The sequence below is a fragment of the Hippocampus bargibanti genome, linkage group LG11 (assembly GCF_051943395.1).
Source record: "Hippocampus bargibanti isolate YZ-2025 linkage group LG11, ASM5194339v1, whole genome shotgun sequence".
NCBI classification, from domain to species: domain Eukaryota; kingdom Metazoa; phylum Chordata; class Actinopteri; order Syngnathiformes; family Syngnathidae; genus Hippocampus; species Hippocampus bargibanti.
Window position 1 is genome coordinate 558040 of NC_142744.1, and position 17633 is coordinate 575672.

The window sequence follows — 17633 nt, forward strand, 5'->3', positions numbered from 1 at the left end:
CTATGATTGGCTCGTCACATGATTGCAGAGTCACTAGCCAATCATAATATCACTAGCCGCTAGTGATAAGCGCACACTGGCCAGAGCTAGAGACGTGTAGTAAATCACACTACACTCACAGCTGTGATTCAGAAGTAGCACTACTGAAGGCCTAGGAGTGACATGCACAGCCCGCCACTGAGTAACGCCCATTATTTGTAATAAAATAATAGTAATAATAATAATACATTTCATTTCTAAGCGCCTCTCCGATTGCACAGACATATGCACAGATTGGCGACCAATCTGTGCATATGTCCTGACATAAATTGACGACCAATCCTTCATTTCTTCTGACCAATTGACCATTTTTTTGCCTTTCGGCGCCCAGACATGGATTGGCGACCAATCTCCTTTTTCAATCTGCACGTTCTCTGGCATCAAAGCTGGAAATGTTTGACGGAATTCTTGATGTTGGCGAGTCTGCGGCTAAAAGCTTTTATCTTGGCGGCTAATCTTCATCCGCCTCACTGGCCACTTTGAAAGAAATCTCCGATTATTTGAAGCGCCATATGGTGGCGTGCATTCCACTGTTCTGACCATGCGGGCGAGGAGTTTCTCCATCCTGAACGGTCGCGCCACAGTTTTTGGGGTCCTGTAAAGTTCCCGCTCTTTCGACCTTGAATTTGTTTGTCTGCTTTGAACGAGATTATTGTCGGGCGAGCGTGGAAAGTTCACACGCGCCAGCGTTCACTCAACCCAGAATAACTCAAAAGGATAGACAGCTAGCTAGCTAGCTAGCTAGTTGTGTTAAGTTCATACTGTCTACTTGTTATCTAATTTATAATGGAAGGCGGAAGTATACACCGAAACATGTAAGGTAATTGAACACCTAAAAAAGCCACTGTCTGTAAGAAAAGAATCTGTTGTAAATTAGATAGCTAACTAGCTAATAGATAGCTCACTAATAGTGAGATAGCTAATAGATAAATAGCTAAGGGAGCTAGCTAGCTAATAGCTAGCTAGACAGATAGCTAATATGTTTCCTGACTCAAATAGCGAGTCATCTATTCGCTACATAGCTAGCTAGCTCGCTATTTGAGTAGATAGCTAGCTATATATAAACAAACGTGGGACTGGTCACCACTTGATATGCGTTGTCACATTTGGACATTTTGCGTTGAGTCCAGAAAAACCACTCAACGCTATGCTAACATGCTAACATGCTGCTGACTTGCTAGGTCGCTCTCTTTGCCGCACTGAACTCTTTCAACAGTAGCCAAAATGGAACTGTATAGTGCCACTTAGCAGTTTTTTTGACGACGATACTAGTGCAGCGTGTTCTACCGGAAACAAATTCCTTGTGTGTTCTACATACTTGGCAATAAAGATGATTCCGATTCTGATTCTGACTGTGTTTCTTTTTGTTGTGGCGCTTCGGCTTCCTCGTCTTCCTCTCCCTCGGCGCATGCGCAGTACATAGCGGAAGTAGGCGGTGCCTCCCGCAGGAACTACGCACCCCCAGTCCGCACGCGCGCGTACGTACGCGGAGAAGGAGGAGAAAGAGGGGCACGCGCGGAGGGAACGATGCTCCGCGCTCCGTGAACGCCCCCCGTCGTCATCTTGCTTCTTTTTCTTGTCTCTTCCTCCTCCATAATGGCGTCGGGCGCGGGAAGCTTTCCCGCCGGCGGGAATCTCGGACGCCCGGTGTCTCTTCTGTTGCTGCTGCTGCTGCTGCTCGGCGTGCCCGCGGTGCGCGCGTCCTACCATCCTCGGGGCAGCGGTGAGTGCCAAGGAAAAACGTGTGCAGGTAAGACGAGTCGACGTCACTCATTCGGTTCATATTCATAAATCATCTTTGGGACGCGGGGGGGGGGGGGGGGGTGTGAAGGCTGCCACCCCCCTCCCCCCTTCTCTCCCGGTGACGCGCGTCCGCGTGCGTACAACCTGCAGCCTCCTTCAGTCTCCTGGGCGCGTGCACGCGCGTTGTGTGACCGAATCCCCCCCTCCAAAATCAATTCATCATTTTTGATAAACAAATCGACAAATATGTGACAAGATGCAATGCTGACTTATTTGGGTTGGAAAAGCAACACCTGAACGGGTGTGACCGAATTGTAGCATGGTGGGGAGTGGTTAACAAAGTCCGCCTCACTGTTGTTGGTGTTCTAGTTCGAGTCTGAAATTCCCTGGGGTTACAGGTGTTCAAGTCAAGGCCCGGGGGCCAAATCTTGTCCGCCACATCCTGTTATTGGGCCCACGAATGCAAATCAAACAAACAACCAAAATGTCAAATTGTCGTATGTAAATCACAATAGCAGTCATTCGTCCTAACAGATAGCTAATAGCAAGACATTCAATCTTAAGTACTTTTTGCACCCTCTTTGTTTTATGAAGCAGTTCTAGTTGAAAGAGTGGAAAATCAGAGTCCTTTTCACCAGTGGATCAGGGACGTCATGGTGGAATGTGCATAGTAAATGTGTTGCTTTCGCTATTGTCCCATATGTAGTCCTAAAACTAAACTCTTCTGTGGGTCCTGGAATGAGGGGGGAATAAAACTTTCAATAAGGCGGCGTTGATCCAAACAATGGCGGATAGCCAGCGAATGGGTGAATATGCAAAGGTCAAAGGTCAAATCCGCTCCATTCCAAACATGCTAGTTTTGTGCTTGTCCACGTGCAGGCGCATCGGAAAAGAAAGGCGACTTGCTGGCGTGCGACCAGACCACGTGCCGATTCGGAGGGGTGTGCAGAGACGACCACTCGCAGCCCAAGTGCGTTTGTCACTTCCAGGTATGTGGTGACCAATCGCAACGCCGTTGGCGGATGATTGGAAGATGGTTGACGGGCGCTAGCTAGCGACAGCCCCGTTGCATTCAAGGTCGCCCTCCACACTCGTAAAATTGGGTGATCAAAACACATTTATTGATTTTTTTTTTATATTCAAATGTGAATTTATTTATTTTTTGACACAGAATTTTAACATCATGTTAACGTTGGTTTATCTCGTCTTAAAATGTCATATGAATATTATTGTGCATTTATTGATGTATTTGTTAATGACTAGATATTTTGATTCAAAAATTTTCCCCAATCTAGAAAAACAATATCTATCTATCTGACTGGCTATCTATACGACTAGCTACCCAGCTAGCTATCTATTTGCTATCCATTTGCTACCTATTAGCGATCTAGCTGGCTGGCTGGCTAGCTATCTATTTGGCTGGCTACCTCGGTGGCTAGCTATTTGCTATCTATTTGCTATAGATTAGCTATTTTGCTGGCAATCTATGAGCTATCTATTAGCTTAATAGCTATTTAGCTGACTATCTATTTGCCCAATAGCTATACAGTGTGTATCTATCTGGCTGGCCATCTATTAGCTATCTACTAGCTAACTCGTTTTCTCTCTATTTGAGTTACTTACGGGTCGAGCGAACGCCGGCGCGTGTGGCTGCCGCTGCTCACCCACAGAAAAAAACTTATCCTGTGACTGTAAAGTGACCTTGAGAGTTTTGCTTATAAATGTAATATTATTATTATTTATGAGATTAGTTTTTTTTACCTTCTGCCATCTTGCACGCTTCTGATGTGTTTTTCTGTTGTTGGTTTTGTTGACGTTCCAGTGCCACAAAAAGTACGTTCCGGTGTGCGGCTCCAACGGGGACACGTACCAAAACGAGTGCTTCCGACGCCAAGCGTCCTGCAAGCAGCAACGGATCATCTCCAGGGTGGCCAACGGACCTTGTTCTGACGGTCAAGCTTGTTTTTGAGTCACACACACAAAAAAAAAATCAACAACTAACCTAATTAAATACATAAATACAGGTAACACCCAAGTTAAGAACCGGCGCGAGTTACGAACACCTGTACTTTTGATCACGACGGCCAGACCCCTTATTATTTTATTTTTTATTTTCTTACGCCTGGCGCCGCAACGCGCAAGCAGCCGGCCAGATACCATCTCCTGTAGTACTGTACACTGCTTTTTTTCCGAGCGTGTGTGTCTGGCGACCACTTCTGGCCGTTAGCAGGGAGAGCAGGGTAAATACAACAGTAAACAGTTTTGTATACATTACAGGTACAGTTATACAGTCATAAAAATCGATAATACGAAATGTAAAATGATAAAAACGACACTAAAAGCCAAGTATAAAATTTATAAATGAACTGTACAGTAAATAGTTTTGTGTACATTGCAGGTACAGTTACAGTCATAAAAATCGATAATATGAAATATAAAATGATAAAAATGACACTAAAAGTTATAAAATGTATAAATGAAGTGTAAACAGTTTGTTACATTGTATTCAACAGAAAACGTTGCTTAAAAACAACAACAGATTGACATGGTATGTCAATATAGCATAATCACTATTAGCTGTAGCTAGTTAGCATTAGCTATCTATTAGCTCTAGCTAGCTATCTATTAGCTAACTAGCTAGCTTTCTGTCTATTTGAGAGTTCAGTGAACGCTGGCGCGTGTGGCTGCCACTGCTCACCCACAGAAAAACTGTGATTGTAAAGTGATGTTGAGTTTTGAAAGGCGCTTATAAATGAAATATATATGTCGTGTAAACGTCACGTCGGCCATTTTGAATGGATTTCGACATACGACCGTTTGACTTATGACCGTTTTGTCGGAACAAAACCCGGTCATAACTTGGATGTTGCCTGTATTTTTTTTTTTTTCTTCACAGATCCTGGGTCAGGTTCTGGAGATCCAGACGGTGTGTTCTTAATCTTATTTTGTACCGTATTTTATTGTTTTTCATAAAACACACAAAAAAAAATGAAAACAAAAAATTTATGGAAGATCAACAAAATTATAATCCTGGATGCTTGAATTTCGTCCTTTTTCTCATTATTTGACTTTTTTTTCCCATTTCTTTTTGTATTACTTATCTCTTTTTCCCCAATTCTTGTTCATCGTTGTCCCCTCCCCCAGATGACGAAGAAGAAGAAGAAGAAGGTTCTTCTTCCGATGTGATCAAAAACAGCAAGTGCAGTACTTGCAAATACGGAGCCGAGTGTGACGAAGACGCCGAGGACACGTGGTGAGATCCAAATTCTGGACGCTTGACCAAGACCCGACACAAAGACCGCAAAACCGAACCAGATCACCAATCCTGACAAAAACCAAACAAAACGTAAGGTCCAGCAAGTCCTTAAGACTTGAGAACCTCTCCAGGACTTGCACACTGCAAGAATCCAAACAAGGGCGCCGAAAGGACCCTCCGCACCCTGCCCACCCCCTCTTCCAGCGACTCCCCTCAGGCAGGCACTACCATGTGCACCAAATCCATCTTCTTCCCCCGTCGCCGTTAACTCTCTAAACAGTAACCCAAATAGAAGTGTATAGTGCCTCTAGTTAGCTTATGATGATACTAGTGCAGCATATTCTACCGGAGACAAATTCCTTGTATGTTCTACATACTTGGCAAGAAAAATGATTCCGATTCAAGAAATATGTGGAGAAAAGCACCCTGACCAAAACAAAAAAAATAAAGACTGACGATAGTGCAGGAGCAGATAATAATCCGACTGGACCCTCCGCACCCTGCTCACCACCTCTTCCAGCGACTCCCCCTGTTTTTTGGGGCTTTCAGGTGCATCTGCAACATCGACTGCAGCGGCCACAACGAGAACGCCGTCTGCGCCACGGACGGCAACTCCTACAACAGTCCGTGTTTGGTTCGGGAGGCGTCCTGCATGAAGCAGGAACAGATCGACGTGGAACATCTTGGCAGATGTCGAGGTGGGGGACAACACCCTCATTCTTCTATTTGCTATCTATTAGCTCGCTAGCTACCTATCTATTAGTTATACGGCTACATTGCTAGCTGTCTATTAGTTATACTGCTACATTGCTAGCTGTCTATTAGTTATACGGCTACCTAGCTAGCTGTCCATCTATTAGTTATACGGCTACGAAGCTAGTTCTCCATCTATTAGTTATACTGCTACCTAGCTAACTAGCTGATGTAAAGTGACCTTGAGAATTTTGAAAGGCGTTTTAAATTTATTATGATTATTATTATGATTACGATGATGATTATTCTTATTATCGATGTCCTTCCACTTTTGCAAAAATGCTAAAGAATTATTTAACGCTAAAAAAAGTCTTAAATTAAATGATTTTGAGATTAGCTGGAAAGATATCCGGATCCAAATGCCTTTATTTTGAAGGACCACTTGACATTAGTTCGGCCACTTTGCTGTACTCTGCTGCCCTCTTGCGGCCGCCCGTTGAACTAAACCCGGTTATCTCTCTGTCTGTCGCCAGCTGACAAGGACAAAGCGGGCAGGAAGGATGACGGCAACCCTTTCAAAATAAACGTCCTGGGTAAGTCCTCTGGAACACAGCGAATTGCTTTGATGTCACTTCCTCCCGTGATCATAAGTTTCGTTCAGAAACCAAAGGCCTTGAGCACGGAGATGGATTCTACGCCGGAATGCCAGACAGCTGCGGCGACTCGCAATCGAGCTTTTGTCTTCACGGACGCTGCGAAATGCATCGCAACGTGCCCGTCTGCAGGTGAGGCCGACAAAATCGGTGCAGAAAACGCAAATATTGGCTATCTATCTAGCTACCTGGCTATCTGGATGTCTATCCATTAGCTAGTTAGCTAGCTATTAGCTATCTACCGAGCTAGCTTTCTATACATCTATTTGAGTTATTCCGGGTTGAGTGAACGCTGGCGCGTGTGGCTGCCGCGATAGCGCCGTCTTCCCACAATGCATCACAAAGTCCGTCAGGACTAGGAGTGGGACAACGTTGCCCTCAGATCTGTGACAGGGAGCAACCTGTGCGTGCGTTCGTGCGCAGGTGCGATTCGGGCTACAAAGGCGTCCGCTGCAACGAGCTTCAGGACTTCAACGTGCTCTACGTGGTCCCCAGTGGCCAGAAGCTGCATTACATCCTCATCGCGTCCATCATCGGCGCCGTTCAGATCGCCATCGTCGCCGCCGTCGTCATGTGCATCACCAGGTACGCTGCACGACGCCACTCGGACGCTTCCTAGCAAACAGGCTATGCAAGCTTATGTATGTGTGTGTGTGTGTGTGTGTGTGTGTGTGTATGAGAAAACTCATTTCACCATTGAGATGTGCCAAATTTGGGATTGTCAAACAAAGATAAGCTTATGGCTTCTGCAAAACACAACTGCAGACCTTACAGGCGCCCTACAATATCTGTCGGGGGGAAAAAGCGCCACCTGCTGGTAGCTTTGGTCTGATATGATTCGCAAAGTCCCCACGAGATAGCAAAAACCCGGAAAAAATAAAACAAGTAATAATAATAATAATACATTTCATTTCTAAGCGCCTTTCAAAACTGTCAAAGTCACTTTACAATCAAAGGATAAAGTTTTTCTGGTGGGTGAGCAGCGGCAGCCACACGTGCCAGCGTTTACTCAACTCCAAAGTAACTCAAATAGACAGAAAGCTAGCTAGCTAGCTAATGGATAGCAAATAAATACCTAATAGCTCGATAGCCTACAGCCAGTCAGCTACACAGCTAATAGCTAGATAGCTAGCTAATGGATAGCAAATAAATAGCGGATAGCCAGATAGCCAACAGCTAGACAGCTAATAGCCAGCCAGCTATCTAATAAATAGTTATTAAACAGCTAATAGATAGCCAAATGCCATTTGAAGGTGATTTTTGAGTGAGGCGGTCTATTAGCTATCTATTAGCTAGCTAGCTTTCTATTGATTTGAGTTACTTCCGGGTTGAGTGAACTCTGGCGCGTGTGGCCGCCACTGCTCACCCACAGAAAAACGGATTCTGTGACTGTAAAGTGACTTTGAGAGTTTTGAAAGGCGCTTATAAATGAAATGTATTATATATATATTATTATTATTATTATTACAGGTTCTAAATATTGTCTGTTGAAAAAAAGCGCCACCTGCTGGTGGTTTTGGGATGATATGATTCGCAAAGTCCCCACCAGGCATCAAAAACGTGGAAAAAAAATAAAACAATTAGCCATTTGAAGATGATTTTTGATTTTTGCACAGGCTCCAAAAAAATTGGGGTCCTAAAAATCACATTTTTATGAGTTTTATAAATCTATTTTTTTTTTCATGTTTGAAATTGGGTCCCCACGGTGCAAATCCCACACACACTTCGTCCCCACCGTGAAACAAAAACGTGTATGTGTGTGTGTCCCTTCAGGAAATGTCCAAAGAACAACCGTGGCCGACGACACAAACACAACTTGGGACATTTTCCTGCAGACACTAACTCTCGGATGGTATAGCGTCCTTTTTCCTAACTTTTTTTTAGGGGGGGGGGGGGGTTGTTGTTATTTATTTCTGTGAAGAAGCGCTCGAATTAGGATCTGGGACAAATATCGAAGAAGATGAGGAGCATAAACAGCCTTATGTTTTTCTTCCCACTTTTGCCCCTCCCCCATTTGAAGAACTTTAAGGAATGTCGGCGCATCCCGCGCTCAGATTTTTCGGGAAAAACGTGGACGGGAAAATGACCGATTTTCTTATCATATCACATTGCTCATAACTCGTTTCTGATTGTCGTCATGTCATGGTTGTGGTGGTGAGCAGCCAGGTTCTTTGTCGGGGTAACAAGCGGCGTAAACCTCTTTTGGGTGTTGACCTTACAGCAGCTTTTCGTTGCGGATAGTTTCATTTAGGAATATACAGTGATACCTCAGCTTACGGACGCTTTAGCTAACGAACATTAAACTCGCGAGAATATCATCTTAGACGGTCGAACAGCGCCACTGTGGCGAGCAGACTAGTTTTCGTCACCCCTCTCTTTGGGTGCAGATGTGGTTTGTTATCGAGTGGAGTACTTTTGCTATTATGGGACGGAAAAAGACCCCACCGCAGGCTAGTGTTAAGCCAAAGGGCACACAAAAGAAAATGACGGTCGAGCAGAAGAAGGAGATCATCAAAAAACACCAACCAGGTGTGCGTTTGTGTGACTTAGCATACCAGTAGCATTACGCTAAGTCAACCACTGCTACCATCCTTAAGCACAAGGAAGCTATGAAAGGTGTTTCTGTGTTGTCTAAGCAACGGTCTGAGGCAATAGAAGAGGTTGAAAAACTTTTGTTGATTTAGATTACCGAAAAGCAGCTAGCAGGGGACAGTGAGAGTGAGGGTATTATCACCCAGAAAGCACGACAACTTCACTGGGATATCATCAAGAGGCAACGTCATCAACGACCATCACAAAGGTCAATAAAACCACTTTATTGTACAGTACAGTTTATTTCTTTCATTACAATCCAATAGCACTTTTATTATACATAAAATAAGGTATATTTTGTGTCGTTTTAAGGCTTATTTCATAGCAAATTATGTTTTATGGGGACCTGGGATCGGATTATTCTCATTTTAATGGTTTCTTATGGGAAATTAATGTTTGGCAGACAAACGTTTCGCCTTACACACACTTTGTGGGAACCAATTAAGTTCGTAAGCTGAGGTATAACTGTCTTGTGCATTTACGTGGCTGCTGCATTTTCTTTTATTTTGAAAAGCTGCTACAGAAATGAAGTGTTGGGCTTTTTTATTTACTTTGGAGATTGTGATAGAAAAGTGTTAACCTCTTATTTTGAAGGCCACTATAGGAAGTGTAAAGTCTATTTCCTTGACCTTGAAGGCTGCTATGTGAAAAAAAGTTTCAGCCTTTCTTTATTTTGAAGACTGCGTCTGCTGCCTTGTTTTCTTCGAATGTTTCTACCAAACGTCCAGGGACCCTTCATCGTTAATTCCTAAATGATATGGGTCTGGAGTTATCTGAGCTTGAAATGGGGGCAGGTGTACAACATACAATGCAATTTTGATTTCTATCGCGCTTTAACAGCAGCTGAAGCTGGAACAAAGCGCTAACATGGAAAAAAAGGAAATGGCGCCCCCTTGGGGAAAGTGGAATAAAACATTGCCGGAGGTCTGGCCAGTCCTTTATGAGCACCCATTGGCAAGAAACACCAAAACCCGAACAAATTGGGGAATGGCGCTCCACGTCCATATTTTCAATTCCCGAATCTAAAGTGTCCCTGAGACTTTTGAAATTAAAGGGATTATGATTATTATAATTATTAAATTGGGGAATGGCGCTGAATGACTTAACAAACCTCAAAAGTATTTATTTATTTATTGTTCACTCGAGTTGTATAAACGTTAAATTTGTGCGATGTCTCGAAAGCAAAGTGAATGTGACTGACGGCAAAAGGCAAACCTAAGCGCCCTATTCGTGCTAGCTTAATGTCGCTAAAGATGGTGAATGACAAACATTCTGAATCAAATACAGTGATACCTCAGTTTACGAACGCTCTAGCTAACGAACTTTTCGCCTTACGAACATTAATTTCGCGACAATGTAATCTTGGCATACGAACTAGTTTTCGGCGGATGAACACCAAAGCACACGAAGCGCCACGGTGGCTGGCGGACTAGTTTTCTACACCCCCTTTCTTTTGAGTGCAGATGTGGTTTGTTATCGAGTGGAGTACTTTTGCTATTATGGGACCGAAAAAAAACCCCACCACGGGCTAGTGTTAAGCCGAAGAGGACACAAAAGAAAATGACGGTCGAGGAGAAGAAGGAGATCATCGAAAAACACTGTACAAATACTATACAGTTTATTTCTTTGATTACAATAAAATATCAAATTTCTTATACATAAAATAAGGTATATTGTGTAGTTTTAAGGCTTATTTAGTAGAAATAAATGATGTTTTATGGGGACGTAATACATTTTTTTGTTATTGTATTATTCGACAACACAAATATTTTCAGGTTTCTCTTTTTTCCATTGGGGGTCAAAGTGACACCCGTTAGCGTCATAAAAATACGTTTTTTTTTTATTTAAATTTATGGTTGGCGTCGTGTTGTGTTCTGTAGCATAGCGAACTAGTAGCCTAGCGGCGGTCGAGGGTTAGGGGTCACGAAGAATGATGACTTGGGAAACTTGTCTCATGTTTGTCATGTCATTTTGATGATCGGCACCAGCATCCGGGGGGGGGGGGGGGCGTTGTCTGTCAACGGTTGTTTGTCTTGTTGTGATTGGTCACCCCAACGTGGCTTCAATGTGTTAACGTGTTGACTTGCATGGAAACTTGGAATAAAAACGGCTTCTTTTCCCAACAAATAAGCGCACGAGTGGTTTGTTGTTTTTGTTAATGTATTATCATTATCTAGCTATTTATCTGGCTACCTAGCTAGCTAGCTACCTAGCTGGTTATCTATTAGCTATTGAAGGAAATAAGTACATTTAGTTAGCCATTTGAAACATTGTAGGATGAACATTAAAGTAGTGAGTTGGTTCGTTTCGTATCAATGGTGTTTTGTTTTCCGCGGATGGATGAGGGAGCAGATGTGGAATGTGTGTCGGAGTTGTATTTTTGCAGGCGCGAGGGAGTCGAGGGCTGCGCCGATTCGTATCGCCCAAGGGAGAGGAAAAGTTACGACCTGACCAAGGCCGAAGGGATACAACATAAAGCAACGCTCTCTTGGCAAAGGCAACTGGAGGCGTCTCCGCGACATCCCGACATCCCAAGAGAGGGATCCCATCCACTGCTGATCTCTTTGTTGGAGCAAAATTTGAATATGCGTGTGGTACCCTCCAAAAAAGGGGCGCTGTCTCTGTCCGCCAGTCTCACCCTGATTTTGAGGGCACGCAAATATTTTCTGTGTCAAAGAGCTGAGACCCAGAATTCTGCATTAGATCAAATTGTTAGAAATAAATCCTCTGTGAGGAACTTTGGTGATCTCTCTTACGACCAACATGCCAATTATTAGGTTACAGAGTTGCGCAATAAGGTAAATATTTCATTCCGTTCATAATATTTACAATTTTAAAGATAACTTTAAAATCCTAATATTAGCCTGTAATATTTTAACCTAACACTATCTAGATAGATAGGTAGGTATCTAGCTGGCTAGCTTTCTATCTATTTGAGTTACTTCCAGGTGTGTGGCTGCCGCTGCTCACCCACAGGAAAAACTATTCTGACTGTAAAGTGACTTTGAGTGTTTTGAAAGGCGCTTAGAAATGAAATGGATTATTATTATCTGGCTATTTAGCTGGCTACCTAGCTAGCTAGCTATTTGCTATCCAGCTGGCTATGTAGGTATCTAGCTGGCTAGCTGTTAGCTAGCTTTCTATCAATTTGAGTTATTTCCGAGTTGAGTGAACGCTGGCGTGTGTGGCCGCCACTGCTCACCCACGGTAAAAAAAAACCTGTGACTGTAAAGTGACCTTGAGAGTTTTGAAATGAAATGGATTATTATTATTATTTCTTGTTTTTTTTTTTGGGGGGGGGGGGGTCAAGAAAATCAAAATGAAATGCTAATCTTGGCTTGCAAATAGCATCCAAGTCCTTCCCAATGAACGATCTGTCACATTCCCGACGAGTCAAAGCGCCAAAGGGATTCTTTTAGACGACAAGCCATCCCAGAATAAACTACCCGGTCAGACTTTGATACTCTTTTTGGGGTGGCTCTACAGAGTCTCCTGGAAGGGTATTTGTTTAAAGTGAAAGTGTTGACGTCAATGCCTGTCAGCTGTGGGCGTCGCAAATGAGCAAATGCGGTGATGCCTCGGCTTACGAACGCTTTATTTAGCTCACGGACTTTTCACCTCACGAACATTAAATTCGTGAGGATATAGTCTTGGCTAACGAAGTAGTTTCCGGCGGACGAACCAAACCACACGGCACCACGGTGGCTGGCGGACTAGTGTTACACACCCCCTTTCTTTGAGTGCAGACATGTTTTTTTATCGAGTGTAATACTTTTGCTATTATGGGACCGAAAAAGACCCCACCACAGGCTAATGTTAAGCCGAAGAGGGCACAATAGAAAATGACAATCGAGCAGAAGAAGGAGATCATCGAAAAACACCAACGAGGTGTGCATCTGTGTGACTTAGCGTCCCAGTACCAGTATGCTAAGTCGACCATTGCTACGTGTGGCTAAGGGTGTTTCCGTGTTGTCTAAGCAAAGGTCTCAGGCAATGGAAGAATTTCTGTTGATTTTATTAATGAAAAATCAGCTAGCAGGGGACAGAGGTAACTACATCAAGGACCATCACAAAGGTCAATAAAACGACTTTATTATACAGTACAGTTTATTTCTTTCATTACAATCCAATAGAACATTTATTATACATAAAATAAGGTCTATTTGGTGTAGTTTTAAGGCTTATTTAGTAGAATATTATGCTTTATAGGCACCTGGGAACGGATTATTCTCATTTTAATGGTTTCTTATGGGAAATGTTTGGTAGACAAACTTTTTGCCTTACACACACTTTCTGGGAACCAATTAAATTCGTGAGCCGAGTTATCACTGTAATGGAAAAAAATCAGAGCAATCCCAGAAGTACTGGAGCTCGGATTGCTTCTCATTCTCAAAATTGTCCGAGTGTCCCCTTACAGGAGTTTTATTTTTAGTTCCTAGCTTTACTTCTGGATGTTTCTGACAGGGTGGGATCATGTTCCCTTTTTTAATATGAGGTAGAAGGGGGGCGGAGTTCCCCTCTTTCCAGTGAGCAGTTGTCCCGGTGGGTTCCTATGCTGGGATCCAGAAAATTCTTCCCCTTTGGACAGAAGCTTCTAGCCCAAAGCCGGAGAACTTGATGCTCAAAGCCACAGAGCCTTCTTCTCCCCTGAGGCTAGAACCTTCTAACCCACAATTGGGAGTTTGCATTCCTCAAGCCAGGATCTTTATCTCCAAAAGTGGAACCTTCTTCCGAAGCAGCCTTCCCTAAAAAGCGAAGCGACCGCCCGATAAGCAGAGTCTTCTTCTTCCCCAAAGACCAAAGCCTTCACCCGAAAGCCAGAATCTACTACCTCATCGCCTTCGCCCCAGCGAAAACTAACAGAAGCCAAATATGCCTCTGGAATCTCTTCAAGAAATGGATCAGCGCAAGTACGTCGCCGAGGAGAAGCTGGAGATCGTCGGCTTGGAGGACGAGGACGGTAAGCCCATCAGTGCCCTGAGCATCCTCTCTCTCCTGGAACGCGTGGCCGGAATCATCGACAACGTGCAGTCAGGCCAGTAGCGAATGGAAGAGCGTCAGCGGGACCTGGAGAACAACATCCACAGCATCCAGGGCGACGTCCTGAAATTGGCCAAGGAGCACGCCCAGACCAGCGGCTGCTTGGACAAACTACTGCAGAAGACGCGAAAAGTCAGCGCCAACGTCAAAGACGTCCGAGCCCGCGTGGAGAAGCAGAACGGTCGCGTCAAGAAGGTGGAGAGCACCCAGGATGAGCTGCTCACCAGGAACAAGTTCAGAGTGGTCATCTATCAGGTCAGAAACACTTCTCGGCATCCGTATCTCACTTGCTCTTCTTCCTATCGTCCACCTTGCTTTTTCTCCAATCACCATTCTCAAAACTTCTTCCTCATTCTGCACTTTTTCTGTCAGAAGATCCAACTGCTCCTTTTCTCCACCTCATTTCCTCTTCACCAACACCTCAGTCGGTATTCTTCCTCCTTGTCTTCAAACCTCCTCTTGTACCAGGACCGTTTCCAACAGAACTCAACGATGCGTTAGCGTCAAACTGTGTAAAAACCACCAGTAAGAACCAGTCGGACTTCTGACTGAACTTCTTCTCCTTTCGGCTTTTCCCTTCAGGGATCGCCACAGCGAATCTATGTCCTCCATCTAAGCTGGTTTTGTGCATCCTTTTCGCTCACACCAGCTACCTCCATGTCCTCTTTGACAAAATCCATAAACCTCCTCTTTGGTCGTTCTCTTGGTCTCCTGCCTGGCAGTTCAAGGCTCAGCGTCCTTCAGTCACTCTCTCTCCTCTGGACATGTCCAAACCATCTCAGTCTTGCATCTTTGACTTTCCCTCCAATGGCTCTGTGTTTTGTCGCTCATTTCTGAGCCTATCCAACTAGGTCACTCCCAAAGAGAACCTCAACATCTTCATCTCTGCTAGCCCGAGCTCTGTTTCCTGTCTTTTCTTAAGTGGCACTGTCTCCAGTCTAAACATCATGGCTGCTCTCACCACCGTTTTACAGACTGGAGCCTTTTTTTCCAATGAGCTTATCTTTAAACGTAGCATTTCAAATGCGAACGTAACCAGAACTTTGCCAACAGCTGTGTTACAATCTTTGACAGGGTCCTATTCTGAGACCCCGAGCATATCACGGTGCCCCTCCCCACAAGTGCCTCCGTAACAACCAGCTGCTGTCGATCGCGGTCACTATTTGACAGCAGAGCCAATCGGGCCAGGAAGCGGCCATGATCAAAGATAATTGGAACACGACGACATACGTAACTCAACGGTGCATAAAGTGCTGCACACATGCAGGCATGTTCAAGCTAGCCATTAGCGTTGAGGGCAACGGTCCGTAGAAAGATTATGCGAGGCATTAGCATTTCAAGCATACCATGAGCATTAAAGGTCCAGCCAGCCACTGGCATCGTTTGGATTCTCAGAGGCTAGTAGCGCAGCTTCAATGGACGTTTCAGCCATGTTGCGATCGCTCGTGGTTCAGTATTTCCTGATCGATAAGGGTCTAACCCTTTTGCTGTTTGTGCTTTCCTCGCAGGGTGAGACCGAGGTCCCGTCTGTGGCAGTCACCAAGAGCCCCAAGGGGGGTCTGGAGGCTCTGGAGCTGGAGCCCGATTCTTACGACGTCCCCGCTGACCTCTCCTCGGACGAGGAGTACCTAAGCATGGAGGAAGCCGATCCCTCCCGGGCGGCACGCTTCAAGAAGTCCATGGTGAAAAGCACAGAGACCCTCAAGGCGGCTTTCTCCAAGGAGAACATGAACAAGACCAAAGACAACATCGGCACCAAGTTCCACAACCTTGGCGAGAAGGTGATGCCACCCGAGCGCCGCGAGAAGATGCAGCAGGCTGACGAGCGCCTCAAGCAAAGCGGCGAGCGCCTGAAGGAGAATATCGCAAAGAAGGCTCCCACCAAGGAGAGCTTCAAGATCAAGATCAAGAAGGAAAGAGCTGTGGCCGAGGGCCAAGAAGGCGTTGATGGCGACGCCGAAGCACAGGTCGAGGTTGCCCTTGCCTTCCAGCCCCAACCCGAGCCCACCAAAGTTGTGGTGGAGACCAAGAGAGAAGGCCCGGCGGAACAGGCCACTGCCCCCGGGAGAGCCGAGCAAGACCAAGATGACGGCAATTAGATCCCCCGTCCCGTGACAGAGAGAGTACGGGAGGTAGACCCCCATGACGAGAAGATGACGGCAAGTCGAGCGCATGAAGCAGACCACCATGAAAGGCGGCAGACCACCATTATGGGAAGATGAAAGGAACTGGATTCCATCTGCAGGACTAAGACCACCATCACGGGACAATGACAGGAACCACTGAGGTCTACCCGAATATACCAAACGTAAAGCAGATACAATTCACAGAACGTGGACAAGAAGTAGATCACCATTACAGGAAGTAGATCTCCAAATACAGAAAGTAGACCACCATTGCCAGAATTGAAGCCCAATGACAGGAATGTTCGTTAACAAGATGATGTAACCATGAAGAAGATAGAAAAACAACAACGCATTAAAAATAGGGGTCTCTGTCTGTCTGTCTCTCTTTCTCTGTCTCGCTCTCTCTCTGTCTCTCTTCACCACAACAGTTTCATATGGAAATACAGTAAAGTCTCGTTATATCGATATCAGATATATCGATAGTCCCGGTTATATCGATACTATTTCTATGCACGCACGGAGAAAATTACATGCAAACAGGGTCGGATATATCGATAGTCCCGGTTATATCGATATTTTTTCGGACTCCCTTGAATATCGATATAACCAGACTTTACTGTATTAGAAACATCGATTTTATTACAAACAAAGCAAAGCATTTACTCATCGCAAGTCCAACAAAGTAAATACAGGTAACATGCGAGTTACGACCGGCGCGAGTTACGACCACCCGTACTTACGACCACAACCGCCAGACCCTTTTTTTTTATTCTACGCCTGGCACCGCAACACACAGGCAGCCAGCAACGCGTACTACAATTTTGGCCAGCCAGCGTGTCACACACTCGCACAACAATCTACTGCGTGAGTACACTCAATACAATAGTTATACAGTACAGATACCGTCTCGGTAACATCCCCTGTAGTATTGTACACTGCTTTTTGCCTTCGGCGTCCGCCTGAGTCCGAGCGTGTGCCGGGCGACCTCTTCTGGCTGTTAGCAGGGAGAGCGATTTTTCAACAGCGCGCATGCGTGGGAAGCCGTGCACATTTGTGTCAGTAGATGTTGTCTTAATACTGTAATAATGCTGTATTCTTTACCTACAAGTGTTTTCTTTAACCCACAGTATACAATCTAAATATAAAATTGATAATATGAAATATAAAATGATAAAAACGACACTAAAAGGTAAGTATAACATTTATAAATGAATTGTATTCTTCCCAGGTAGTGATGTGTCGTTCACGAAAGAATTGGTTCTTAGAGCCGTCTCTTTGAAGGGAACGACTAAGCCGACTCTTAATAGGGAGCCGCTTATAGGAGCCGATTCCGCAACCCCTTTGGCTGAAGTCGCACGTGATTGATACGGAGTGGTACACACACGCGCGAGCGTAAATAAAGTCACATACATTTTAAAAATGATATACTGTATTGTATATTTTTTGTAGTAAATTAATTGAAGCAACAACAAGACCAAAAAAGAAAAACGG

At 44.6% G+C, this 17633-nt stretch overlaps 2 protein-coding genes across 2 annotated transcripts; both read left to right on the forward strand.

The window, feature by feature from the left end:
- The first annotated feature begins 1474 nt into the window (after nt 1-1474).
- LOC148890995 (tomoregulin-1-like) lies at nt 1475-10836 on the forward strand. The gene is made up of 10 exons (XM_089007753.1): nt 1475-1789; nt 2662-2771; nt 3605-3734; nt 4679-4708; nt 4927-5035; nt 5588-5736; nt 6265-6324; nt 6393-6516; nt 6808-6969; nt 8158-10836. Exons 1-10 carry the CDS (start codon nt 1636-1638, stop codon nt 8240-8242), a joined length of 1113 nt encoding a protein of 370 aa, XP_088863879.1. The 5' UTR covers nt 1475-1635; the 3' UTR covers nt 8243-10836.
- A 2649-nt stretch (nt 10837-13485) lies between these two features.
- Nucleotides 13486-16515, forward strand: LOC148890996 (caveolae-associated protein 4a-like). The gene is made up of 2 exons (XM_089008794.1): nt 13486-14271; nt 15525-16515. Exons 1-2 carry the CDS (start codon nt 14023-14025, stop codon nt 16113-16115), a joined length of 840 nt encoding a protein of 279 aa, XP_088864920.1. The 5' UTR covers nt 13486-14022; the 3' UTR covers nt 16116-16515.
- The last annotated feature ends 1118 nt before the right edge of the window (nt 16516-17633 follow it).

What these genes read in the sequence shown, in the direction of transcription:
- LOC148890995 (XM_089007753.1), top strand. Translation starts at nt 1,636, where the DNA reads ATGGCGTCGGGCGCGGGAAGCTTTCCCGCCGGCGGGAATCTCGGACGC. An exon ending in CCAAGGAAAAACGTGTGCAG is followed by an intron (nt 1,790 to 2,661) that starts GTAAGACGAGTC and finishes GTCCACGTGCAG; the next exon opens with GCGCATCGGAAAAGAAAGGC. An exon ending in CAACGGACCTTGTTCTGACG is followed by an intron (nt 3,735 to 4,678) that starts GTCAAGCTTGTT and finishes TTTTCTTCACAG; the next exon opens with ATCCTGGGTCAGGTTCTGGA.
- LOC148890996 (XM_089008794.1), top strand. Translation starts at nt 14,023, where the DNA reads ATGGAAGAGCGTCAGCGGGACCTGGAGAACAACATCCACAGCATCCAG. An exon ending in TCAGAGTGGTCATCTATCAG is followed by an intron (nt 14,272 to 15,524) that starts GTCAGAAACACT and finishes CTTTCCTCGCAG; the next exon opens with GGTGAGACCGAGGTCCCGTC.